We start from the raw sequence: 24,640 nt of genomic DNA, 5'->3' as shown, positions 1-24,640 counted from the left end.
GTTTGTCTGCATCCTCGCAAACATTTTCAGAAAGTTTTTATACTTCTACAATCACCTTGGGCTATAACAAGACAGAACAAATTGGATTGGTTTAAATGACAGAAAAATATTCCCTTAAATTCTAGAGCTAGATGCTGAAGAACAAGATGACCAGTAGAAAAGGCATTTCTGTTCTCTTCTGTCAACAAATTAGAGTGGACTGGGAAGAGGAAACCTCAATTGAGGAATTAATTCCATTAAGGCCTATGGCCAAGTTTGTGGAGGCATTTTCCTAATTAATAATTGATATAGGTGGGACCAAGACCCAGGGTATATGAAAACAAGCCAGTAAGCAGTGATCCTTTATAGTCTCTGCTTCTGTCCCTGCTTTGCACTGCTGTCCTGATGTCACTCAATGATGGACTATGACCTGGAGTTATAAAACTAAGTAAACGCTTCTCCTGCCGAGTTGGTCTTGGCCAGTGTTTTATCATCAGCACAACAGAGAAGCAAACTAGGACACTCCGTGAGGTGGATGGCACACACCTGCAATCCAGCATGCAGGAGGCAGAGGGCAAACAGTCACAGGATTGAGGCCAACATGCTCTACGTAGCATATTCCAGACTTGCCTCGTCTGAGTCCTTGTCTCAGAAGAGAACCCAGTAGTACAGCAAGTGCTGTGTGTGAACGGGGCCTGACGGGGGGGCCGTGGGGGGTGTGACCCTCAGCATCTCCCCACCCCACCCCAACAGAGCTGGCTTCTGGGGAAACCTCTCCTGACTTGCACATGACCACCTTCTTGCTATGTCCTGTCTTCTGTTTAGGCACAAAGACATATGCCTGGTGTCTCTATGTCTGCTTATAAGCCTCCATATTAGGACAAATGCATTTTAGAGCAGAATTCTACCCTATGGCCTCGTTTAGTGCCTCTTTAAAGGCCCTATCACCAAACACAATCACACGAAGGATTAGGGCTTCAATACGTGGATTCTGGGGTACACAACTCAGTTCACTGAACCTACTGATATCTCATTGTAGGTTTTTTTCTTTTCTTTTCTTTTTTAGTTTTTGTCTAGTCAAGAACCATGTCATGATTTTTTTTTTTTCATGCTGAGTTTTCACTTGTAAACCTTTCCTTCTCCAGAGAAATGTCCTAAGTTTCTCACACATTGTAAAATTGGGATTTTTTTCTTTAAAGTTTTATTTTCATTTACCTGTGTATGTGTATGCGTGTGCATGTGTAGGTGAGGCCAGAAGAGAATTCTGGCTCCTCCTGAGCTGGAGCGCTCGGCAGTTGTGAACTCCATCAGGATGCTGGGACCTGAGCTGGTGTTGTCTGTAAGAGCACTACACTCTCAACCACGAGCCGCCTCCCCAGCCCTACGTTGGTTTATTTATTTTTTAAAACTTTATTGTAGTTGTTGCTGTTGAGTTACAAGAAGTCTTTAAATGTTCTAGACTTGAATTCTTCACCAGACACCATAATTTCTCCACTAAGGTATATTATTCTATTGATGGCTTCCCTGCTGCACAGATGTCGATCATCTTGATATGGTCCCTTTACTTTTTTTCTTTTGTTGTCTGGGCTTTTAGTGTCCCATTCATGGAAATGAGGCCAAATCCAGTTTCATGAGATTTTCTATGCTTTCTTCTTAAAACCTGCATAGTTTTAGTTGTTAAGATTAGGTCTTTTGCTGGGCCTGGTAGCACACACCTTTAATCCGAGCATTTGGGAGGCAGAGGCTGGCAGATTGATGTGAGTTCAAGGTCAGCTTGGTCTACAAAGTGAGTACAGGACACCCAAGGCTACACAGAGAAACCTGTCTTGGAAAAAAAAAAAGGGTTAGGTCTTTTAAAAATCTACTTTGAGTGTTTTTTTTTAAATAGTAAAAGGCAAGGACCTAGCTTCAGCAGTATGCACATGGACATTCAGTTTTCCTAATGCCATTAATTGACAATATATTCTTTCCCCATTGAATGGTCTTAACACCCTTGTCAAAAATAAATTGATCATGCATGTGAGGGTTTATTCCTAGGTTTCTATACTATTTCATTGGTCTACGTATCAGCTACTGACCAAGGAAACTTATGTAAGCTAAGAGTTTATTCTGATTGCCTGGAGCTGGAATTACAGGCATGCGAGCTGCCTGATGCTGTGTGCTGGCAACAGAACCCTTGTCTTCTGCACAGGCAGCGAGTGCACTTAACTGCTGAGGTATCTCTTCACTTGGAGTAATGTTCAGAGGTGAAACATGTTAGCTCTCTTAAATTAGTTACTTTTAGCTTTCCAGGGCTCCCTATAATTACACTGAATTTAATTTTCTGTGAGGAAGCTATTATATTATTGATAAAAATGTGTCCAACATACAAATCCTTTGGGTACTAGTGATGTCTCAGTAGTGTCCACTTTCTCACCTGCGAATATGGGATTCCTTTGCATTTATTTAGATCTTCTTACATTTCTTTCACTATTTTTAAAAAAATTATTATTTTTTTATTGTGTATATGTATAATGGATGGAGGGGTGTTACTGAGCATTTGTAAAGATCAAAGTACAATTTCATGGGCTCAGTTCTCTCTCTCCCTTTATATGAGTTCTGGGTCATGAGGCTTGTGTAACTAGTGCTTTAAGCACAGATCCATCTTTCCCTTCTGATGTCCCCTATCTCCCCTATCCCCCACCCTTTGGTTTTTGTTTTGGGTTTCTGAGACAGAGTTTCTCTGTGAACTCCTGGCTGTCCTGGGCTCTATAGACCAGCCTGGCCTTGAACTCAGAGATCTGCCTGTCTCTGCCTACTGAGTGCTGGGATTAAAGCAGTGTGCCACTACACCTGGCTATACTGGCTTCATGGTTTGATGTTTTGAGCATACAAGTTTTTAAAATATATTTTATTAATTTATTCATATTATATCTAAATTGTTATCCCATCCCTTGTATCCTCCCATTCCTCCCTCCCTTCCATTCTCCTCTTACTCCCCTCCCCTATGACTGTGACTGAGGGGGACCTCCTCCCCCTATAGAGCATACAAGTTTTTCATAGCCTTGGTTAGATTTATTTCTATTTTGGATGCTAATATAAATGGGGCTATATTGAGAAACAATGGGCTTTTTCCCTCTGGTTTTTCTTTCTTTCTTTCTTAAATGACAGTTAATTTTTTTAAAAAGATGCATTTATTTATTATGTATAGAGCTCTGCCTGCATGTGCACCTTCAGGTCAGAAGAGGGCACCAGATCTCATTATAAACGGTTGTGAGCCTGCTGGGAACTCAGAACCTCTGGAAGAGCAGTCAGTGCTGTTAACCTCTGAGCCATCTCGCATCCTCCGGGTTTTCAAGACAGGGTTTCTCTGTGTATAGCCCTGGATGTCCTGGAACTCACTTATGTAGACAAAGCTGGCCTGGAACTCACAGAGATCCACCTGTCTCTGCCTCCAGAGTGTTGGGATTAAAGGCATGTGCCTCCATACCTGGCTCATGGTGAACTCACTGATGCAGCTGTTTGATCCAATACTTTTATTGGGAAGTTTCTGATAACCAATTCAGTTTCCTTTTTTATTACAGGTCAGTGGAGGTCCTACTTCTTCCTACTTCAATTCAAAATGTTGTTCTAGTTTGGATGTTGAATGTTTCAAAAGGCTTGACCACCAGTGTGGCACTCTTGGAACCTTTAAGCCGGGTGGTTAAATGGAGGGTCTTTAGGTCCTAAGCCTATAAGCGGGATTATAGGACTCTGACCGTCTCCTCTTTGCTCTTCTGCTTCCTAGCAGTGGGAAAAATGGCTTTGCTCTGTTATGCACTCCTGCCACGATGTGCTTGTCATCTGTGGCCACAGCACAGGGCCATCACAGCCCACAGAATAGGTCCACCGCAGACTTGTCACTTGGTGGGAGCACAAGCCTTTAATCCTGGCAAGGGTGAGCGATCCGAGTTCAAGGCCAGCCCAAGATACATAGTAAGACCCAGCAGCACCCCCTTTTCTTCTCTTTTCCCTCTCTCTCCCCCCTTTCTCTGACACACACACACACACACACACACACACACACACACACACACACACACCACCTAATGGAAGGGTGAGTACCACATGCAAACAGAGAACTTGCTGAGGAAAAAACAGTATGCTTAAATAAAGATCAAAAGTATCCAAAGTGAGAGGCAGGCAGATTTCTGAGTTCATCAGGGGGAACCTGGTCGACAGAGTGAGTTCCAGGACAGCAAGAGCTGCACAGAGAAAACCTGCCTCGAAAAACAAACAAACAAAAGGAAATAGTAGTGGTGCACACATTCAATCCAGCATTCAGGGCCAACCTGATCAACAGTCTCAGACAGCAAAGGCTACACAGAGAAACTCAGTCTTGCAGGGTGGGTTGGGGCAGGGTGGGAATGGGAGTCAAACACCATCCAATGAGGAAAGAGCATGAATGAGGACTATAATGAGGAAAGAGCAGAGAAGGAAGTCAAACACCAGACATCTAAAAACTCTGACATTATTAAATGTTAGGACATATATGCATTGTGAATTTAAAATAAAAGCAACAAGAGTTGGAGAGGGCTGGAGGAATGGCTCAGAAGTTAACATCACTTACTGCTTTTGCAGAGGGTCCAGGTTCAGTTCCCAGTTCCCAGATGGTGGCTCACAACCACCTGCTCCAGGTGAATCAAGCCATCTTCTGGTCAGCAGGGACTCCCAAACACACATGGTACACAGAAACTCAGACACACATACATATAAAAGAAATTTTTTACAAATGTTGAAGACAGTAGAAAATTTTCCTGATAATACGGAACCAGAACTATCAGAGAAACACAACAGGATGAATATCATGTGCATACAAATGTGTGTGTGTGTGTGTATGACTCTAAAAGCCGTGGAGCATCTGACAAAGCCGGTTTGGTGGCTCACGACTGTAATCTCACACAAAGGAGGCTGAGGTATGAGGACGGCAGGTCAAGGACAGCCTGAGTCACATAGTAGTACAAAAACCAAAACAAGAATCTTAGGCACAGTCCTGGTGTGGGGGGACAAACTAGGTCAGTGTGATTTCATAAAGGAACACTGATGAACAAACACAGCAAAACACCCCAAATGAACCAAAGACAACCACAGCAGCTACACCAGCATCCAGCAAGAGAGCTTCCAACAGGAGCTAGCACCAAGGACAAAAGGAGTGTACCACAGTACTGACTGGCATTTTAGTGTGTACAGAAGTTTAATTCATCATCACTGTTCATATCTATGGCAAATTATGAAGTGAGACATGAAATGGACAAGTTATGAATGATAACTATTACCAAGAAAAATATAACATGATAAAATACGACTCTTAGAAACATTTGCTGGGTACAGTGGCACACGCCTTCAGTTCTAGCGCTCAGGTGGCGGAGGCAGGCAGATCTCTGCTCTACAAAGCAAGTTTCAAGACAGCTGAGGCTGTGCAGAAAAACTCTGTCTTGAAAAACAAACAAGAAACAAAAGAAAGAAAGGAAGGGAGGAAGAAAGAAAGAAAAGAAGCCCATTCTACCTAAAATAAGTGTCACTGACCATTCCTTACTGATTTCTAAACATGGTAAAACAAAGCAACAAACGCACCAAACCAAGTAAATAAATAAATAATAACATATGCATGGAATAAAACTTTTTAAAAGCAGTGTGATGAAACACACACACACACACACACACACACACACACACACACACACACATTTTATCCATTAAGAATGATGTATTTAATGTAAAAGCACTTTAAATAGGAAATAAAACCCTTAAAAAGCAGTATGTTGAACAACATACACACACACACATTTTATCTGTTAAGATGATGTAATTACTGGGAGCACTGTAAAAGCACTCTAAATAGGTTTTGACAAAAATAAGTTTCAAACCCGGGCGCGGTGGCACATGCCTTTACTCCCAGCACTCGGGAGGCAGAGACAGGCACATCACTGTGAGTTCGAGGACAGCCTGATCTACAAAGTGAGTCCAGGACAGCCAAGGCCACACAGAGAAACCCTGTCTCCAAAAAAAAAAAAAAAAAAAGAAAAGAAAGAAAGAAAGAAAAAAAGTTTCAAGACTTTGAGTTTAAGATAAAATCTCCAGCACTTATTTTCATAAAATTAATCTTTCCTAGGACCTGCAAGATGGTTCAGCAGAATTTAATCTGAACCAGAAAAAATGACCAGACAGTAATTCTGAAAATACTGTCTACAAACATGAAATGGGCTTTAGTGTTTATGTTTCCTGTGTGTGCAGGTGCACTGCACACATGCCGCGACATTAGAGGGCAGATTATAGGAATCGGTTGTCCTTCCACAGGTGAGCTCTGGGTCAGGCTTCATGACAGGGACCTGTTCCCAGGGGGCCATGAAATAGGTTTTAAATACACAGCACTACAGTGGCTTATATTTTCACCTAGTTTAAAGTTAAAGCTAAAAGGAAAACAAAATACATCCTGTTAATAGATGATCTAACCTGTTTCTTCCCAAGAGGAAAACAAAATTCAAAATATCCTCTATGTTCTTAATATAGTTTGAGTAAACCATTTAAACCAAAAAAAATTCTCTTAATAATACCTCCTAGGAACCTACTAAGTATCATGAGGAATCTAGGCTCTTTCTAAGGAACTTTCCAATACTCACACCATTTACAAATCTGACAATGCCCACTTGTGGAAAAGAACTAAAACGGAAGCATGCCAGTGAAGTCTTTGCTCTGTGCACCCTAGGTGGTCTCTCCTCCCTCGCTCCTTCATCTCTGTGCTCCCTTACCCCTCTGTGCTTGCTCGCTGCTGCGTAATCCTCTATATCTTAATTTTCAAATAGCAACTTATACTCTTTTCAGAAAACTTGAGAGGAGAACACATGATAGTGGCTGACATCCAGGTACCTGACAGAGGGTGGTGGTCTTGGCCTGTGGTCCCTGGAATCCATCACCCACCCAACGTGATACTCTAGAGAGGGGTTTGTGCCGTGACTTGTCTTCCTCTTTCGTGGACTCTAAAGAAAAAGAAGTCAAACATTGCAATTTCTTTTGGTAGTATGAACTTCACAAGTAAATTGAAACCCTCTGCCTGCAAACCAACTCACACATTTTCACCCTACAGGTGGCACATTGTGAAATCACATGAAGTCACAAAACCCAAATGTCTCACTCAAAGTTACGAAGCTCAACAGTTAAGGACCCTGACCTGGTTTGAGTACATGGCTAAAGGAAATCAATACGGGTTAATTCACTACACCTTGATTGTCTTTACTCACATGACTAAGAAAAGAAGGTACTTCTCAGCTTGAGGACACCGCCAAGGTAAATACCACTTTAAAGGGAACTGTTGCAGTTTTAAAATGCACGTGTTAAGAGCCTTCTCTTGCGCTGTTAGAGGACATGCAATGCAGGCCTCATATCCCTGGTCTTTGTACCTTTGCATCGGTGGCTCTTGGTTCTTTGACGACAGGATAAAACCTCAGTGTTTTGTTTGGATCTTGCAGTCGGGGCATTGGATGTGCTCTGGGAGTCCCTGCAGGATGAATCCTGGGAGAATCAGGGACTGCAAAGGGCATTGTGCAAGCCATCAGTGCTGGAGTCATTTCTGAAAGATCAAACAGCTTCTAAGCTCATTCATCAGCGAGTCTGTAAAGTGGCTCTTTAAATTATTTAGATGCTAGGGAAATATTTTGCCTTGAGAGTGAAGACAAATCTCAAAAACTCAAGGCACAAGAGTTTTTCATTGAAATATCTTAAATATCTTAAAAAGAATAAAAAAAAATAATTGGTAACTAGTGGTTACTTAGTTTTACATCATTCCATTCTGTTTTATAGTGAGTGGGGCAAGATGTTCAGCAGGTAAATGTGCCTTCCACCTGAGTTCTGCTGCAGAACCCATATGGTACAGGGAGAGAACAGACTACAGCAAGCTGTCATCTCACCTCCATATGTGTGCATGGGGTGTATGCACCCATACACATGCACAAATACACAAGTAACACAACACTTAAGGAAGGCTTGCATGCCTGTCATTTATAGTTCCATTTCCTTCCTGCCTTCCCCAGAGATATAACCAAGCCCCTAAACTAAGTATTTTACTACATATATACAATAATATTGTTTTCCCTAATTGAGTTTACAGATATGAAATCATACTTTATGTATCATTCTTTAAGTAGTTTGTACTTCATTCATTTGCCAATCTTGCATTTCAGTACTGAAGGATATGCTGCTATATAAACATATCAAATCTACCCATTCTCACACTGGTAGACACTTGTTATTTCCGAGGTTTTGGCTTAACCAGCATTCCTACACCAATGTTACTGAACATGTCTCTTGCACAGGTGTACCATACCCAGGATTTATAGGAGTGGAAATGCCATTAAAGCAAACAACACATCAGACTACTTCTGCCAATTTCTCATCCAAGTCAAAACCAGTTTTTCTTCTGATTTAAGCACTTTCCCATCATATGATCTGAATGCTATTTGCATTTCCTAGGTAGTTACAGTGACCTTGAAGATGTTTGCACACACCTCCTTAAACTTTCAGAATTGTCCCATTCTGTGAGCTTATAACTGACTACCACTGAGCTATCTGCCTTGTTGATCTGTTCATAAAAATCTTACGGCAAGACAAGTGAGCCAGAAGATGGACCAAGAAGCAGTGGCAAACATTCAGGCTCTATTTCTGTCTTTCACGTGATTTACATGTAACTGTTCGTCTTTCATTCCAGTAAAACCATCAGGCACTTACTATCCTCATATACTTGTGTAGGCGCAAGTCTGTCAAGTCAAAACTGAACTTACCCACATGCCACTGCTTCTCCTAAGATGTCTCTCATTTTCCCCAGCTCTTGTTCAGAGCCAATGAGACCTGCTTCCACTCAGAACCCTGCAGTACAAAAGCCTGTCTTTGTTGACTTGCTCCATGTATGGCCATGCTCCACTTCAATCGTGGTTTCCCAAGCAGCTGTCCTGCTTCCTTGGTGCATAGGCTTTCAGGTGTTTTTCCTTCTCTCTGAAAGTCCTGCCCTTCGTCTTGTGTACAACTAGTTGGCCCTGTGTCTTTCAATGCCTGACACAGATGCTGGGCAGGCGAGGCACTTCTTGAATACCTCCTGTGGCAGAGTGAATATGTTTTGTGTCCTCGGTGCTTTATCCACTTCTTGCTTCTGCTGTAGCTTGGATCTGAAATGCCTCCCAGAGACCCATGTGTGAACAGCTTGGTACCCAGATTGGCACTGTTGGAAATGGTTGGAAACTACTACAGAGGTAGAGCTTAGTGGAAAGTCAGGTCACAGAGAGACATGCCCCTGTCCCTCCTCTTTCCTCACAAGCTCCCACCACAGGTTCCAGTGACGATGGACTGGATTTTTTTTTCTTCTGTGTAGCCTTGGCTGTCCTGGACTCGCTTTGTAGATCAGGCTGGCCTCGAACTCACAGTGATCAGTTGCCTGTCTCTGCCTCCAGAGTACTGGGATTAAAGGCGTGCACCACTGTCTGGACTGGATTCTTAAAACCCTAAACCGAAATAAATGTCTCCTTCTTATAAATCTCTCAAATATTCTGCCTTAGTATGAGACAGCTAGTCATGTTTCATTTAGCCCACCAATGTTAATCCTATGTGTCATCTCATTAGATCCCTGAAATCAGCAGCCACAGACTCACCGAGTAGCAGTGACTGTTATAGTGCCTCAGAAGGAATGTGAAACTTAATTCAAGTGTGTTTGTGCTATGTTACTTCTGCCACAGTATCACAGAATCTTGAAAATAAGAATGAACAGATACCGGGGAAAATGTCAAACCAAGTGCTAAGATGAAAGAAGTACCCAACATGAGCTGAGTGCAGTGGTACATGCCTGTAATCCCAGCACTAGGGAGGCGGGGGCAGGCAGATCTCCATGAGTTTGAGGCCAGCCTGGTCTACAAAGTGAGTCCAGGACAGCCAAGGCTACACAGAGAAACCCTGTCTTTAAGGGGGGGGGGCAGGGAGCCAGGCATGTGGTGCATACCTTTAATCCCAGCACTTGGGAGGCAGAGGCTGGTGGATTGCTGTGAATTCGAGGCCAGCCTGGTCTACAAAGGGAGTCCAGGACAGACAAGGGTAACACAGACAAACCCTGTCTCAAAACAAAACAAAAAGAACAACAACAACAAAAAACAAAACAAAACAAACAGAAACAAAAACAAAAAGAAAAAAGAAAGAACAAAGGAAGGAAAGAAGACAGACAGACCAAACATCTAAACATCTAGGATCAATAACAACTTCCTAAGCAGTGATTTCTGAGTTTGATTACCAGTGATTAGCTGAGTTTGCCCAAAGAAAAAAATGTCTAATATAATTACAACTTAAGCCTTGGAAATCCTGAGCCTAGAACCCAACAACACTAAATTATTAGAAACATATATAAGTAGGAAATAAGAGAATATCTAAGTAATAATAACAAAGGTCAAAGGACAAGGGAGAAGATTAGGAATCCCACCAGTTAGCAGACATATGACTAATAACAACAGTGGTGGAAGCAGATTATGAATTCCATGGGTCCACAATGAAATGCTAAGACTCAGCTACTTTCAGAAGTTGCTAAGGTACCAACTTAATATTTTGAAAATTGATCACAAGAAACAAGAGTTTGTCACTTACTTTCTTATAAAAATTTAGTTTCAAACTAAACAAAGCTGCTGAGAGACTTTCCCCCCATTTTTGTTGTGAGAGAGTGTCACTATGTAGCCCTGGCTGGTCTGGAACTCTCTCTGTTAGAGCAGGTAGCCTTGAACTCAATAGAAATTCCCCTGCCTCTGTCTTCCCAGTGTTGGAGTTAAAGATCTTTTTAACAGAATAATTCTATGTAAGAAATGCAATGGAACTATGTTATTACAACTTGACCAAAGCAGAAGGTCTGGGAATTTTTCATGAATGCCTACTGTAAATACCAAGGAAAAACTGTGTCCTTCAGCCATCATTATCCTGCAGCAGATTAAGAATTTCCAGAAAAATGATGCAAAGCCAGACTGAGTATAAAGTGCCTGAAACAAGTAGATGGTGAAGGCTAGTCGGACTAAAAAAAAAAAAAAAAAAAAAAAAGAACGCCAAATTACTACCAACGATTACAATCGAGTGAGACTGGGCAAGGCTTCCCTTCCACAATTTCCTACATTTTATTTATATCTGAATACTTTAAAAAAAATCAAGTGATGAAGCCCTTTAATTATACTTATGCACTTGGGTGCAGGGTATGAGGTATGGGCATGTGGGGTGGGGCAGTCAGAGGACAACTTGGGGTCAGTTCTCTCTTTCCATCACATGGGAGTGAACTCAGGCCATCAGGCTTGGCAGCAAGCACTTTTACTCATTAAGTCATCCTGACTGCCCCACAAAGGATAAGGTTTTTTATTTAATTCTTTTTTTAATATTGTATTTTTCTTTATTTAATGTGCACTGGTGTTTTTGCCTATATGTATATGTCTGTGTGAGGGTGTCAGATCTTGGAGTTACAGACAGTTGTGAGCTGACATGTAGGTGCTGGGAATTGAACCTGGGTCCTCTGGGAGAGCAGTCAGTGCTCTTAACTGCCAAGCCATCTCTCCAACCCCCCTATTTAATTCCTAAACTTGATTTTAGGGTTAATATTAACTTTATATAAAAGTAAGAGTAGATATGGCAATTTTATGATGACTATGATCTATATGTGCCTTTTAACTTAAAAAAAAGCATTTAAAAAATTTGTGTGGCCCATTATAATATTTTCATATGACATTATTAAAATAGTTTATAAGTATATACTTTACTAATAAAATATGCATATATAGGAACTAGAAGGATGGTTCAGTGGTTAAGAGAACTAGCTACCTTTCCAGAGGACCCAGGTTTAATTCCCAGTACCCACATGGCAGTTAGAAACCATCTGTAACTCCAGTCCTAGAAGATCTGACACCCTATATTTTGGCCTCTGTGGGCAGTAAGCATACTTGTGGTACATAAACATACATGCAAATCAAACACACATACAGACAAAATATGTAGATCATTTTAAATATGCATATATAAATAGATAGCAAGCACATATTAACATTTTTATCAACTACTAGCCTGGCAGAATAGATCAATGTTAATTCTTGTTAATAAAATCTATAGGTCTTACCATATACATGAATGATCATAATAATATTGTTTAGAATAGATGAAACTGGAAACAAATCCAAATATCCACTAACTGCTAATCAGACAACAAAATGTTTACACATACATGGAACATTGTCAGTAATAAAAAGGAGCAAAGCACTGATCTGTATAGTGACCCTCAATTGTAAGACTGGCTATTATACCAAGGCTGCCCCATAGCCACTTACAGTATGGTCCACCTATATGTTCTCTGGGAAATGCAAGGCCATAGAGAAGCAAGTATGTAGCAGCTGCCATTGGCTGAAGTCAGGTGCTGACATCACCAACAGTGAGTAAGAGGGAGCGCTCAGCATGATGGCGTTGCTGTACCCTGGAGGGCTTGCTGAGGTGCAACTCTAGCATATACTGAAATTCAAATGATAGCCTTAAAGTGGTTAAACTTTAATGATATGTAAACTATACTTCAAAAATCTGTAAAAAGCAACTCAGGCCATCTGCTCTTCAGAACAGCATACAATAAGCCATCAATCATCCATCTAGACTGCTAAAAGCTTATGAAGGAATAATACCTCATAAGCTAAATAGTGGCTAGCAAAATGTGGCCCTAACAGCACCCCAAAGGAAGCTCACTAGCAATGTGCATGCCCAGATTTCACCTATAACTTATGGAGCCCCATTTTTAACAGGTTCCCCAATGAATAACCCAATGCTTGCTAAATCTAAGGGCCCCTGAGCCTACTTTTCCACAAGTTGAGATTTTCCAAATTTTACCTACAGCCCAGTGTGATCCCTTCCCACACTGCTGCTACCCACAGGAGCTTGTACAAAAGCAACATCATATTCATGAGATAGAGACTTCAGAGGTTTTGTTTGTCTGTTTGTTTTTAAATCAATAAAGATGTCACTAAAGCCAAGTTCAGCAAATGCCAGTACGTAAATTTTTGGCTTTTTGGGTCAGGCAACCTCTGTTGAGGCATCTCAGGTTTTGCCTGTCCAGCATAGTCCTAATAATGGAGGGTCTGCCCAGCTAACTGGCCCACAGCCCTCCAGTGGGGGTCCACAGGTCGGAATATGCTGAGCACAGACTGAACCACAACAGCGAGTCACACTGGCCTTGGACTTTGCTTATTTTGGGGGTTTTGTTTGTTTGTTTGTTTGTTTTTAAGTTGCTGGGTGGTGGCGGCGGTGGCACACGCCTTTAGTTCCAGGCAAGCAGATCTCTAAGTTCAAGGCCAGCCTTGTCAACAAGTTTCAGAACAGTAAGGGCTACACAGAGAGATCTTGTCCTAAACAAAAAACAAAAACAAACAGCATAACAACCCAGCCAAACTTGTAAATCACAATTGCTGAGACTTAAAAACCATGAAGTAATGGGAGGCAGAAGCAGGCAGATTGATGTGAGTTGGAGGCCAGCCTGGTCTACAAAGTGAGCCCAGGACAGCCAAGGCTACACAGAGAAACCCTGTCTCAAACAAACAAACAAACAAACAAACAAAAACAAAAACCATGAAGTAATACCCTAAAGAAGAAAGGGTTGGTGAATATAAACGTAGTGCATGACCAGGAATGGGGCATCAGTGAAGAAACAGCTCTTTCAAAACAGCCTGGTATACACGGTATGTACTGACTTATAAGTGGATATGACCTCAAAAATAAGCAGAAAGACTCAAATGGTATATACTCACTTATAACTGGACACTAGCCCAAGGGGCATGTCCCACGAAAGCCTTCACTTACCAGGAAACTGGGACAGAGGGGAGGACATCCTACTGGGACTCTAGATGAGAGAAGCATGGGAGAATAGCAAAGTAGAAGGATCCAGAGGGTCCTAGAAACCTACAAGTAGAACATTATGATAGCCAGATTTGGGCCTAGGGGTCCCGCTCAAACTAAGACACCAGCCAAGGACAATACAGGCGGTAAACTTTAAACCACTACCCAGATCTAGCCAATGGACAGAACATTCTCCACAGTTGAGTGGAGAGTGCGGTATGACTTTCACAAGAACTCTGGTGCCTCATATTTGACCATGTCCCCTGGAGGGGGAGACCTGCTGGCACTCAGAGGAAGGATAGCAGGTTACCAAGAAGAGACTTGATACCCTATGAGCATATACAGGGGGAGGAAATCCCCCTCAGGAACAGTCATAGGGAAGGAGAATAAGGGGAAAATGGGAGGGAGGGAAGAATGAGAGGATACAAGGGATGGGATAACTATTGAGATGTAACAAGAATTAATAAAAAATTAAAAAAACAAATCAGCCAACAAAAATATCATCCATGTAATGGTAAATGATTGATTTATCTGGTAAATGATATAAATTGCCTACAAATTATTTCTAACGACTGTAACACAAAGTATTGACATAAAGTTGGACTATTTAATATTCCCTGTGGAAGTACCTTCTAATGGTATCTCTTTATTGGACCAGTATTGTTCAGAGTAGATATTGAAAAAGCAAACCTTTCCTTATGTTGTTCATGCAAGAGTATTGTGGGGGAAAAAACAATCTTTTAAGACAATTACTATTGTAAGCCAAGATCTAGGTAACAAAGAAGGTAGTTCCAGGCTGTAAAGGACCCTTTCGTTGAATTACTCTATTCACTGCTCTTAAATCTGTTACCATCCTCCCAAAAAAAAAAAAAAAAAAAAAAATTTTTTTTAAGTGACACCACATGCTGGAGAGGATGTGGAGAAAAAGGAGCACTCCTTCATTGCTGGTGGGAATGCAAACTTGTACAACCATTTTGGAAACCTATCTGGCGCTTTCTAAGAAAACTGGAAATAGGGTTTCCTCAAGACCCAGCTATTATACTCCTTGGAATATTCCCAGAAGATGTTCCACCACACAAGGACACATGCTCAACCATGTTCATAGCAGCCTTATTCATAATAGCCAGAACCTGGAAACAGCCCAAATGTCCCTCAGTTGAAGAATGGATAAAGAAACTGTGGTACATTTACACTATGGAATACTACTCAGCTATTAAAAACAAGGAAATCCTGAAATTTGTGGACAAATGGAAGGAACTAGAAATGATCATACCAAGTGAGTTAACCCAGAAACAGAAAGACTCACATGGTATATACTCACTTATAATTGGGCACTAGCCCAAAAGGCATGCCCCATGAAAGTCTTCACTTACCAGAAGATTTGGATAGATGTGAGGACATCCTACTGGGACTCTAGCTAAGAAAAATATAGGAGACAGGGAAATAGGATACAGAGGGTCCTAGAAACCTATAAGAAGAGCATCGTGATGGGTGTACCAAGGGCCTGGGGGTGTCTGCTCAAACTATGGCACTAACCAAGGACAATACAAGTAGTAAATATCAAACCCCTACTCTGATCTAGCCAGTGGACAGGACATTCTCCACAGTTATGTGGAGAGCAGGGATTGACTCTGACATGAACTCTGGTGCCCCATATCTGACCACTTCCCCTTGGTGGGGAGGCCTGATGGCACTCAAAGAAAGAACAAGCAGGCTACCAGGATGAAACGTGATAGCCTATGACCATATAGTGGGGGAGGAGGCCCCCCTTGGTCATAGACATAGGGGAGGGGAATAGGGTGAAAGCAGGAGGGAGGGAGGAATGGGAGGATACAAGTGATGGGATAACAATTGAGATGTAATCTGAATAAATTAATAAAAAAATAAAAGGAGGGTGATAGATGATATAGTTTATGGCATATATATATATATATATATATATATATATATATATATGGAATTTTCAAAGCATTAGAAATATATATATTTAAAGGACACCTTAAAATTTCTATCAGCTCCTTACTTTAGGACAAAATTTCTTCTTCCAAAGCTTGGAGAGTTACCTTTGCATGTGTGAAGCACTGGAGTTCAATCTCTAACACTGGGGGAAAACTGGGAGGGGTCTCTAGTTGTAGCCTGTGGTAGAGTGCTTGCCTAGTATGTGCAATGCTGTGATTGCTGTAATAACAGGAGAGAGAAAGAAAGGAATAAAGAGAGTAAGAAAGAAAAGAAGGAAAGGAAAAAGAAAGAAAGAAAGAAAGAAATTGCTCTTCACTGTCCACTCCTTACTGGGGCCCAAAGTACATTATCAGCAAGTCCTAATTCAAGTCAATAAATAATTATTCTATGTTTATAACATGGCAGACATAAAAACACAGTCAACCTGAATGGACCCAGACAGTGTGTGCTCTCTGTTCTAATTTTATTTATTTATTTAATTTATAACACATTTTTATTGAAAAATAAAATTCATATTACATCTCATTTTCTATCCCATCCCATGCATCCTCCCATTCCTCCCTACCTCCCACTTTCACCCCAATCCCCCTTCCCTATGACTGTGACCGAGGGGGACCTCCTCCCCCTGAATATGGTGCTAGGGTATCAAGTCTCTTCTTGGTAGTCCGCTATCCTTCCTCCGAGTGTCATTAGGCCTCCCCAACATGGGGGCTAGTGACCTGGCTCAGTGTGGTAGAGTTGTCCAGTATGAGACCTCAATACAGTTCCCAACACCCACCCCCTATATACACAGGGTGAACAGAACTGTGCAACTACTTCTCAGAGAGATCACTAGCATCCTAAGAAGCTCCTTCCATGCCTCTTTCTAGCATTCTGCTTTCGGCTTCTCCTTCCCCAATGATAGCCAGGGTACTGAGTTCATCACCATAGATTCTGGGTTGTCATACAGGACTCTGTGACTCACTTGTGCATATAATATAATAGCTTACAATGCTACAGGTTAAATCAGCAAGTTATATACACACCTGAACAAGGCCAAAGTCTGCTTTCAGCATCTACTGGTATACAGCTCTCATTGACTGGAGCACCGGTACACCCATTTGCTTCATCAGTGTGGCTGCAGAACCATAGGTAGCACATGGCACTGTTTATCTCCATCCTATTCCACTGTACAAATACACCACGATTCCTTTTAAGACCTGTTGTACTGTTAGTATTTAGTCCTCTCCACATTATGGGTACCACAAGGAAGTTGTTATAAAGAAGAGTGTTTCCTAAGAACATGAATACAAATTTTTGGTGTGAAGTCAGCAGTATGCTCCCCCTTAAAATGTCAAATTGTTTTCTAGGCTGCCATCCACATCTTAGCAGCAGCACGGTGAAGGTCTCAACCCTCTACCTCTGTATCAACACCTAGTAACACCAGCTCTTAAAATGTAGCCACCTTGACAAATAGCCCAACACAAAACAATGAAGCACACGTGAGAACACTATGTAGGTGCATAATTGTAACAAATGTTCCACTGTGATAAGATATTGATAATGGAGGTGGTTAGGCGTGTGTGTGTGTGTGTGTGTGTGTGTGTGTGTGTGTGTGTGTGTGTGTGTGTGTGTGTAAAATCTGACATGTTCATTTTGCTGTGAATCCAGAACTGACCTAAGAAATAAGTAAAAGCTCAAAGCCATTTTGACAAAGACTATGTTCTATCCAGCCCAGTGATCCTCCCCTCCTCCCCTTAGTGTCCTCCAGGAAGGGATCAGAGACATAAGCCAATACTCCCAACACTTTGGCAGGGCTGGGCTAACTCTTAGACTATCTTCAAGCTCAGTACAAAGCTAAGGTTGGCATGAAACTCCCAAGCTTCTTGCCTTTCCTTTAGCCACCTTTCTTTCTGAAAGCTCCAGAGATGTGTGAATATTAAAGTTACATCTTTGTTTTCTCTTAAAGAACTGTGTTTACCTGTCAAATTTTATATTATGTACAGTGTATTATATATATATATATGTATATATATTTGAAATTTTATGTATTAGTAAATTTATGCAGATTTAGAGGTTGAAACTTTTGGACAGTTAAACCTATGATTATAAAATGTCCATCTTTATATATGCAAAAGTTCTTTATTATTATGTTTTTATTTTGTTACGTTGTGTGTGATTTGTTTGTGTACGCATGTGCCATAAAGTATAAAGGTCAGAGAACAACTTTATGGGGTTGGGTCTCTCCTTCCACCTTTGTGTGGGTCCTAGGGACTAAATCAGGTTGCTAGGCTTGTGTGGCAAGTACATTATCCACTAGCCAGCTCGCCAACAATTCTTTTACCTTGAAAATCTGCTACTCTCTGTTGACAGTTTCTTTTCCCGTGCGGAGGAAACATCAGCTGGGAACACAGACTGGCAATGTGTAAGTAAACATACATATGTAAGTAAACATTCTTGCTACAGAAAAATAATTGATAAAATAATCCACAAAAATTGTGAAGAAACAGCAGAAAACCACAAAGAATGATTTAAAAAAATGAGTCTTTCCATATAAAGCTAAAAATTGAAAAAATACTGAATGCAGAAGAAATTGTGAGAATGTTTTTGATCATGGGAGTCAGGATATATGAAGAATGCTAACAGTACAGTTTGAAAAACTTCTGGCATCGACAGTATATGTGATACCAACAGTTCACTCGTGAGTCTGTCTAAGAATTTGATGACAATGCTATTAAATGGATGGATTTTTAGGATATAAAGTATGAAGTATCATATTGCTGGCAAATTATTAAAACAAGTAACAGTAAAACTAATGTTAATTGTTATACTAATATAAGGCATAGTATCAATTTGCATCATAATTTATAAATATAAGATCAAAATCTAAAAATAGCACGTAGACTGCTTATAATTTTGCAAAATATACATACATATTTTTACATACAAATTTTTATTATTCCACATATATATACAATAAACTACCTATAGCAAGAAGAACCATGACACAATCAGGAATTATATAAATATTACATTCTTAGTATTTTGGCTATTTGTATTTGACAGCCTTGAAGAAAATATCTTTCCTATCTTGGTGCGTCTAAAATTCTGAATGTAAATCATTCTCTATCCAATCTTGTCACTATCACCTTAAAACATCTATCTAGACCTAAAGACATCTTAACTCCTTAACAGCTAAGCTTCATTGTACAACTAAGCTACCTTAGGTGGTCTTCAACTCCACCAGAGACTTGAGAAGGAATAAACTTGATTACCTGAGTATGCTGGGAGTGCAGGTTAGTAGCTTTCCAAATGAGAAGATGACAGAGACAGTTTGCTACCTGAATAGTCACCCAAAACTCTATTATGTTAAAGCATCTTCTTCAGCCTTCTGGCTCAATATATCTGACAGACATATCTGTGAGGCAGAAACTATTGAGGACTTGTTTACTCTGCCTGTCTTGACAGAGTTTGGCCATAGACTCTGCCTGCATCCAAGCTTGCCCATTTTTAGGCAAAATTCCATCTGTGGTAGAAATGAGGACATTTTCCCCAGTGGCTTGTTTGCCACATTTGAAGCCATCTCCAGAAGGAGGTTCTTTGATGCTCACCATCTTCTTTGAGGTAGGCTGGGTGTTGCCAAGAGTTAACCTGTCTCATTGTAAGTGAATCTTTAAAATAATAAAAACATTTTTTAAATGCCATATTCTGCACGTCTCTGAGGTTTTTGAAGACCTTATCCAACTATCCTACTTTATCTTCCTATAGAATCACATCTGTGTGTTACACCTAAGATGTATATTCTTGTGATAAAAAGAGTAGTGATTGACACAACCATGATTTGATCAGCTAACAATTAACTTGTACAATTTATTTATCCTAAACAGCCTGCAATAGCACTTTCAAAGTATTGGAAGTAGACCGTGTATTATAATTGAGTTATATGGGTATAATACCTCATATTAGAGTAGAAATATGTATGTATTTATAATGTGTGTGAAGAATAAACTTATATTTGAATTCTATACCACTGCATCTAGAATTAAACTTATTTTGCATCTATATACAAAATTCTATACCAGTGAATTAAAAATAATCTTGTGAGTGGCAACTGAGGGATTAAGTTGAGTAGTAGATTCACTAATGCACTTTTTGTTCAATCTTCCCTATATATTTCTATATCCCCCCCTTCTTTCTTTTCAACTCCTATCTCCCAACCTAAAAATGTAAGATAAAGGAAAAGAAAAACATCACTGAGTCTAACCTTGTTTTCTTTCTAAATAAGAGCATAACCCTCTATTGCCCAACAAAGCAACCAAAAACCTACCTGACCCCCCCCTTAAAGGAAATAGGGTGTTGTTCTCTTAAGGTTTCTTTTGGCTGATTTGGAATCAATAATACCTAATAGTGACCCAAGACCAGCTATATTTCAAACAAGGCTGAGATTCAGAATTTACAAAGAACTTCAGAAATTAAATACCAAGGACATAAAACTCCCATTCAACATACTGTGGTAATAAATTCAACAAGCAGTTTTCAAAAGAAGAAACACAAGGAAGGGCTGGAGAGATGGCTCAGCGGCTAAAAGCACTGGTTGTTCTTCCAAAGAACCCAGATTCAAGTTCCAGAACCCACATGGCAGATCACAACTGTCTGTAACTCCAATTCCAGGGAATCAGATACCCTCACACACAGACATACATGCAGGCAAAACACCAACAAACATACAAATTTAAAAGCCAACAATAAATGAAGAAACATAATGGCCAGTAACTATTTAGTAAGTGTTCAACATCTCTAGTCATTGGAATGTACATTAAAACTAATTTTGAGATACTAGAGTGGCTGTCATCAAGAAAACCAACAAAAGGATGTGAGAAAAGAGCAACTCTTCTTATTCACTGCTGAGAGTGCAAATTAACAGATGTTCTGGAAACCAGATTAGAGGTTCTTCAAAATGTTAGAAGGGTAGTTCTACCAGGCAGTGGTGGTGCACACCCTTAGTCCCAGGACCTGGAGGCAGATGCACATGGCTCTCAGAGTTCTAGGCCATTCTGGCCTACAGAGCAAGTTCCAAGACAGCCATGGATACAAAGAGGAAGCCTGTCTTGGAAAAAAAATAGGCTTTTAAAAGCCAGGCTATGGTGGCTTGTGCCCTTAATCCTTCCACTTGGGAGGCAGAGGCAGGTAGATCTTTGTGAGTTCAAAGCCAGCCTGATCTACAAAGTGAGCCCAGGACAGCCAGTGCCATAAAGAGAAATCCTGTTTTGAAAAAAACAAAAACAGACAAACAAACAAATAAACAAAAACCCCACAAAATGTGCAGGAAAATAGATGGGACTGAAAATGCACAGTATTACATGAGATAGCCCAAATTTGGGGGGTGGGAAATGTATGTTCTTCTTCATATGTGGATCCTAACTTGTTATTTATACATCTACCTATATAAGCAGCTGTAAGTGTGGGCATAGTACAACATTTAGAAAGGAGACCAAGAAAAGGAAGTACTAGGAGATGAGGAAGGCAAAAGAACATGAGCTGTGGAATAGGATATAAAGTGAATTGGTTTTTTTTTTTAATCACTAGGGTCATTTTATTGATATATTTTTTCATTTCTTAATATTTATTATCATTTATTCATATTACATCCCAATTGTTATCCCCTTGCTTGTATCTTCCCATTCCCAGTCTATGAATTAGGTTCTTTCCCCTAGTTACAATTCCATAATAATTTTTCTCTGTGGTTGGAGAGTCATAAAAATGTAACAGATAGGCATTCTAACTGTGGAAAAGTTCACATGTACACAGTTTGGGACTAACTATTTGTTAGAGTGGTACACAGTTTGGGACTAGGTAAAGAGTGGCTACTTTTGCTATGTGACATTTTCATTTGGGAGTTCACTAAAATAAAGTGATTCAATATTTTAAGCCTTTTGGTTAAGAGCAGCAGCACTGGCTTTCTTGTGTTAAGTTCCACACACACTTAAGTTTACACTTCCCCTTGTTCTCCCCTCCTTCCCACATTCCTGAGTTTTGTCTGGAATCATGTTTCTCCATCTGAATTTTTTTTCTTCAGTATTTTCTTTAAGGAAGATCCACTATAAATAAAATTTGCCCATTTTTGTTTGTTTGATATTGTTATTTTACACCAACTTTAGTTTACTAGTTTAGAGAGCTTTGTCTGTTATTTAATTGATAAAGCAAAATTTACCTATTTTAAGAGCAATATGTCAGGGAGGCAGAGGCAGGCAGATCGGTTGATGTCGAGGCCAGCCTGGACTACAAATCGAGTCTAGGATAGCCAAGGCTATACAAAGAAACCTTGTCTCGAAAACAAAACAAAATGAACAAACAAACAAACAAACCGAGCAAGATGTAGTGAGTAAGCCACTAGGGAGTGTGGACTCCAATCTTATACTTGTATGACCTATACTTAGCCTATCGGTGGCCATTTGTACCCTTTGGCTAAAAGTAAGCATCATGCTAGTGGAACATCATGATGTTAAAAACAGTTTGTAATTAGCTGACTCAGATTCAAACTACTTTAGAGTTTTTTCTTTTATCTTTAGCTATACTGCAAGATTATATACTTAAACTGAATTCAAACACTCAAGGGATAATACTACAGATGATGGCTGCACAATCTAAATTTTGAGCCATTCATCAGCATCTTTAAGAATTCTTAGAAATACTTATATTTTATTCTAGTCATGGTGGCATGTCCAAATTAATCCCAACACTCAATAAGTAAGGCAAGAAGATGGCAAGTTTGAGAGCCTAAGCTATGTAATGAGACCCATTCTTTAAAAGACAGAGGCAAAATAAGCTAAGTAGTATAGTTTTGCCAAAATTAGTCATTTCTTTCCAAAGAGTGCATCTACTTTGCTACCCTGACCTACAAGAAGTGAATGTGGGGTTGGAGAGATGAACCAACACATACTGTTCTTTCAGAACAGAGCCTGGTTCCCAGCATCCATGTGGTGGGCTCCTGCATGCACATGGTGCACATGAGCTCATGTAGGGACAAACATACATAAAACTAAATCAATCTATAAGGAAAAAGAGGAAAATATGAAATATGGTAACTATTTCCACTCTTCATTCTCCTGCCCATCAAACTGTCAGGTGCAATTCTGGAGAAACACATAGTAGGTGAGCTAATGAGTAAAGCCACCCCTCCAGCCTGCTGCAAACAAAGACTAACAAAGCAGAGCCCACTGAGGTGGCTGCTCAGTTTTTATTCTTGAGGATGAGTCCTCTTCTTTCAGCTTTGGCAGCAGTACCATCCCTTGCCTTCTTAGCTCCACTGTTTTTATTGAAAAAGTTGAGGCCTCCATGATATTTGCTTCAGGAAAGTGGTTGAAGGCACCTCAAGCCAATCAACAGTCAGGCGCTGACCCACTGAAAGTCTTTTCCTCATTCTGACTTGTAGGAATCAGCTCCCATAGTTCCCAAAGCCTGCAAGGTTGGGGGAGGTCTCTCTGGTCTTTAACGAATATACTTTCAGCTTTTAGTCACTTCTGGTACTGGCAGATGCCTTTAAGTAAAATGAAGTCCCAATTCATGCTCTATTTCTCCAAATTTCCTTTTTTCTTCTAGATTTTTTGGCACGGCTTTTATTGTCTTGTTAGCTTCTTGGTTTCTTCTAAACAATTTCGTAAAATTCCACTTTTCCAATTGTGCTCAGTGAGATAGGACGGGATGTACATCAATGGGGTGCAAAACCAAGCTCATTTTTATATTTGTTCTTCTTTGTTCATTTATAGCATAGTCTATCAAAATGGGAACCAGAGAAGTCAGGCACGGTAGTTAACACCTGTTCTCCCAGCAAGCAGCCACTTCAAGTATCAGGATCTTGATTTCAACACTAGCTTGAACTACATAATGAGATTGTGCCAGAAGGAGGAATAAAAGGGGAGGGAGAGAAATGGAGGGAAGGAAAAAAAATGAAGGAAAATGAAAAGGAGAAGAAAGATAACCCTGGGGTTTGGCTCAGTGGTAGAGAACACTGATTGTGATGCCCAGCCAATGCCCCTCCCCCAAAATGAGAAGAAAAAAATAAGCTATCAATAAAAGTATTTTCTGGACCTGGATGTGACCTGAGTTTGTAAGCTAAAGGATGAAAAGGAGCTTGGCAAGTAAGGCGCCATGAAGAGAATACATGGAAACAGCATGTGCAGGAGACTGGGAAGCTAAAACCATGAGCTTGGAAGCCCGTGGCTTTTATTGCTGCCACGTGGAGAAAGCAAGACAACAAAAGAGGACATGCACAGAGGGAAACAGATCAAAGACACCATGAAAAAAAAATCATGTTTCTGGGCTTTGTACAAAGCCTCGCCTGAAAACAAGCACTACATCTGGGGCTTAGCATGAAATTTCCTTATTCTCTAGGTTGAAAAGGGAAAAAGAACACAAGAGAGAAAGAGAATGAATGACTTCAAAGAATCTATGGGATAAATGCTATGAGACGATGCATGGCAGGGGAATGGACGGGAAGGACCGGCACCTAAAGTTGTAGGCCAGAAGCTGAAGAGGCTTCCTAAGGCTCAACACCAAACAAGAAGTACAAGAGACAGGTTCGGGGTAGGTTTTCCTTTTCGTGGTAAACACAATGTAACTGAAATGCTTATAAAACACAAGCCACACATTGGAGAACTTAAGAGGCTACTGGTTATGTACTTGTACAGTCCAACAGAGACAATAGGGAGTTATTTGTATAAGCCAAGTTAGTAAAGTAATATGAGAAGCAAGGCAAGGCTCTATTCTGGGAGGGCCACATTTAAAAGCAAGATGGCCCAGTGGGTAGAGTTGCTTGTGTGTAGGCCTGACAACCTAAGTTCAG

The 24,640-nt window shown here is 40.4% G+C and overlaps 1 protein-coding gene across 1 annotated transcript in view; it reads right to left on the bottom strand.

Annotated features, from left to right (window-relative positions):
* The window catches only part of Larp1b (La ribonucleoprotein 1B), a 92,003-nt gene that overhangs the window by 9,262 nt on the left and 58,101 nt on the right, over window positions 1–24,640 (bottom strand). Inside the window, exons 12-14 of the mRNA XM_051157759.1 lie at window positions 16,845–16,986; window positions 7,395–7,564; window positions 6,865–6,974 (exon numbers count right to left, since the gene is read on the bottom strand). Of these exons, the coding sequence (XP_051013716.1) occupies window positions 6,865–6,974; window positions 7,395–7,564; window positions 16,845–16,986 (422 nt within the window). The remainder of the gene's footprint in view (window positions 1–6,864; window positions 6,975–7,394; window positions 7,565–16,844; window positions 16,987–24,640) is intronic.

Source organism: Acomys russatus, chromosome 15 (genome assembly GCF_903995435.1).
Source record: "Acomys russatus chromosome 15, mAcoRus1.1, whole genome shotgun sequence".
Lineage (NCBI taxonomy): Eukaryota > Metazoa > Chordata > Mammalia > Rodentia > Muridae > Acomys > Acomys russatus.
Note: the sequence above shows the minus strand (reverse complement) of the source record. Positions and strands in the feature narration are given on the sequence as shown.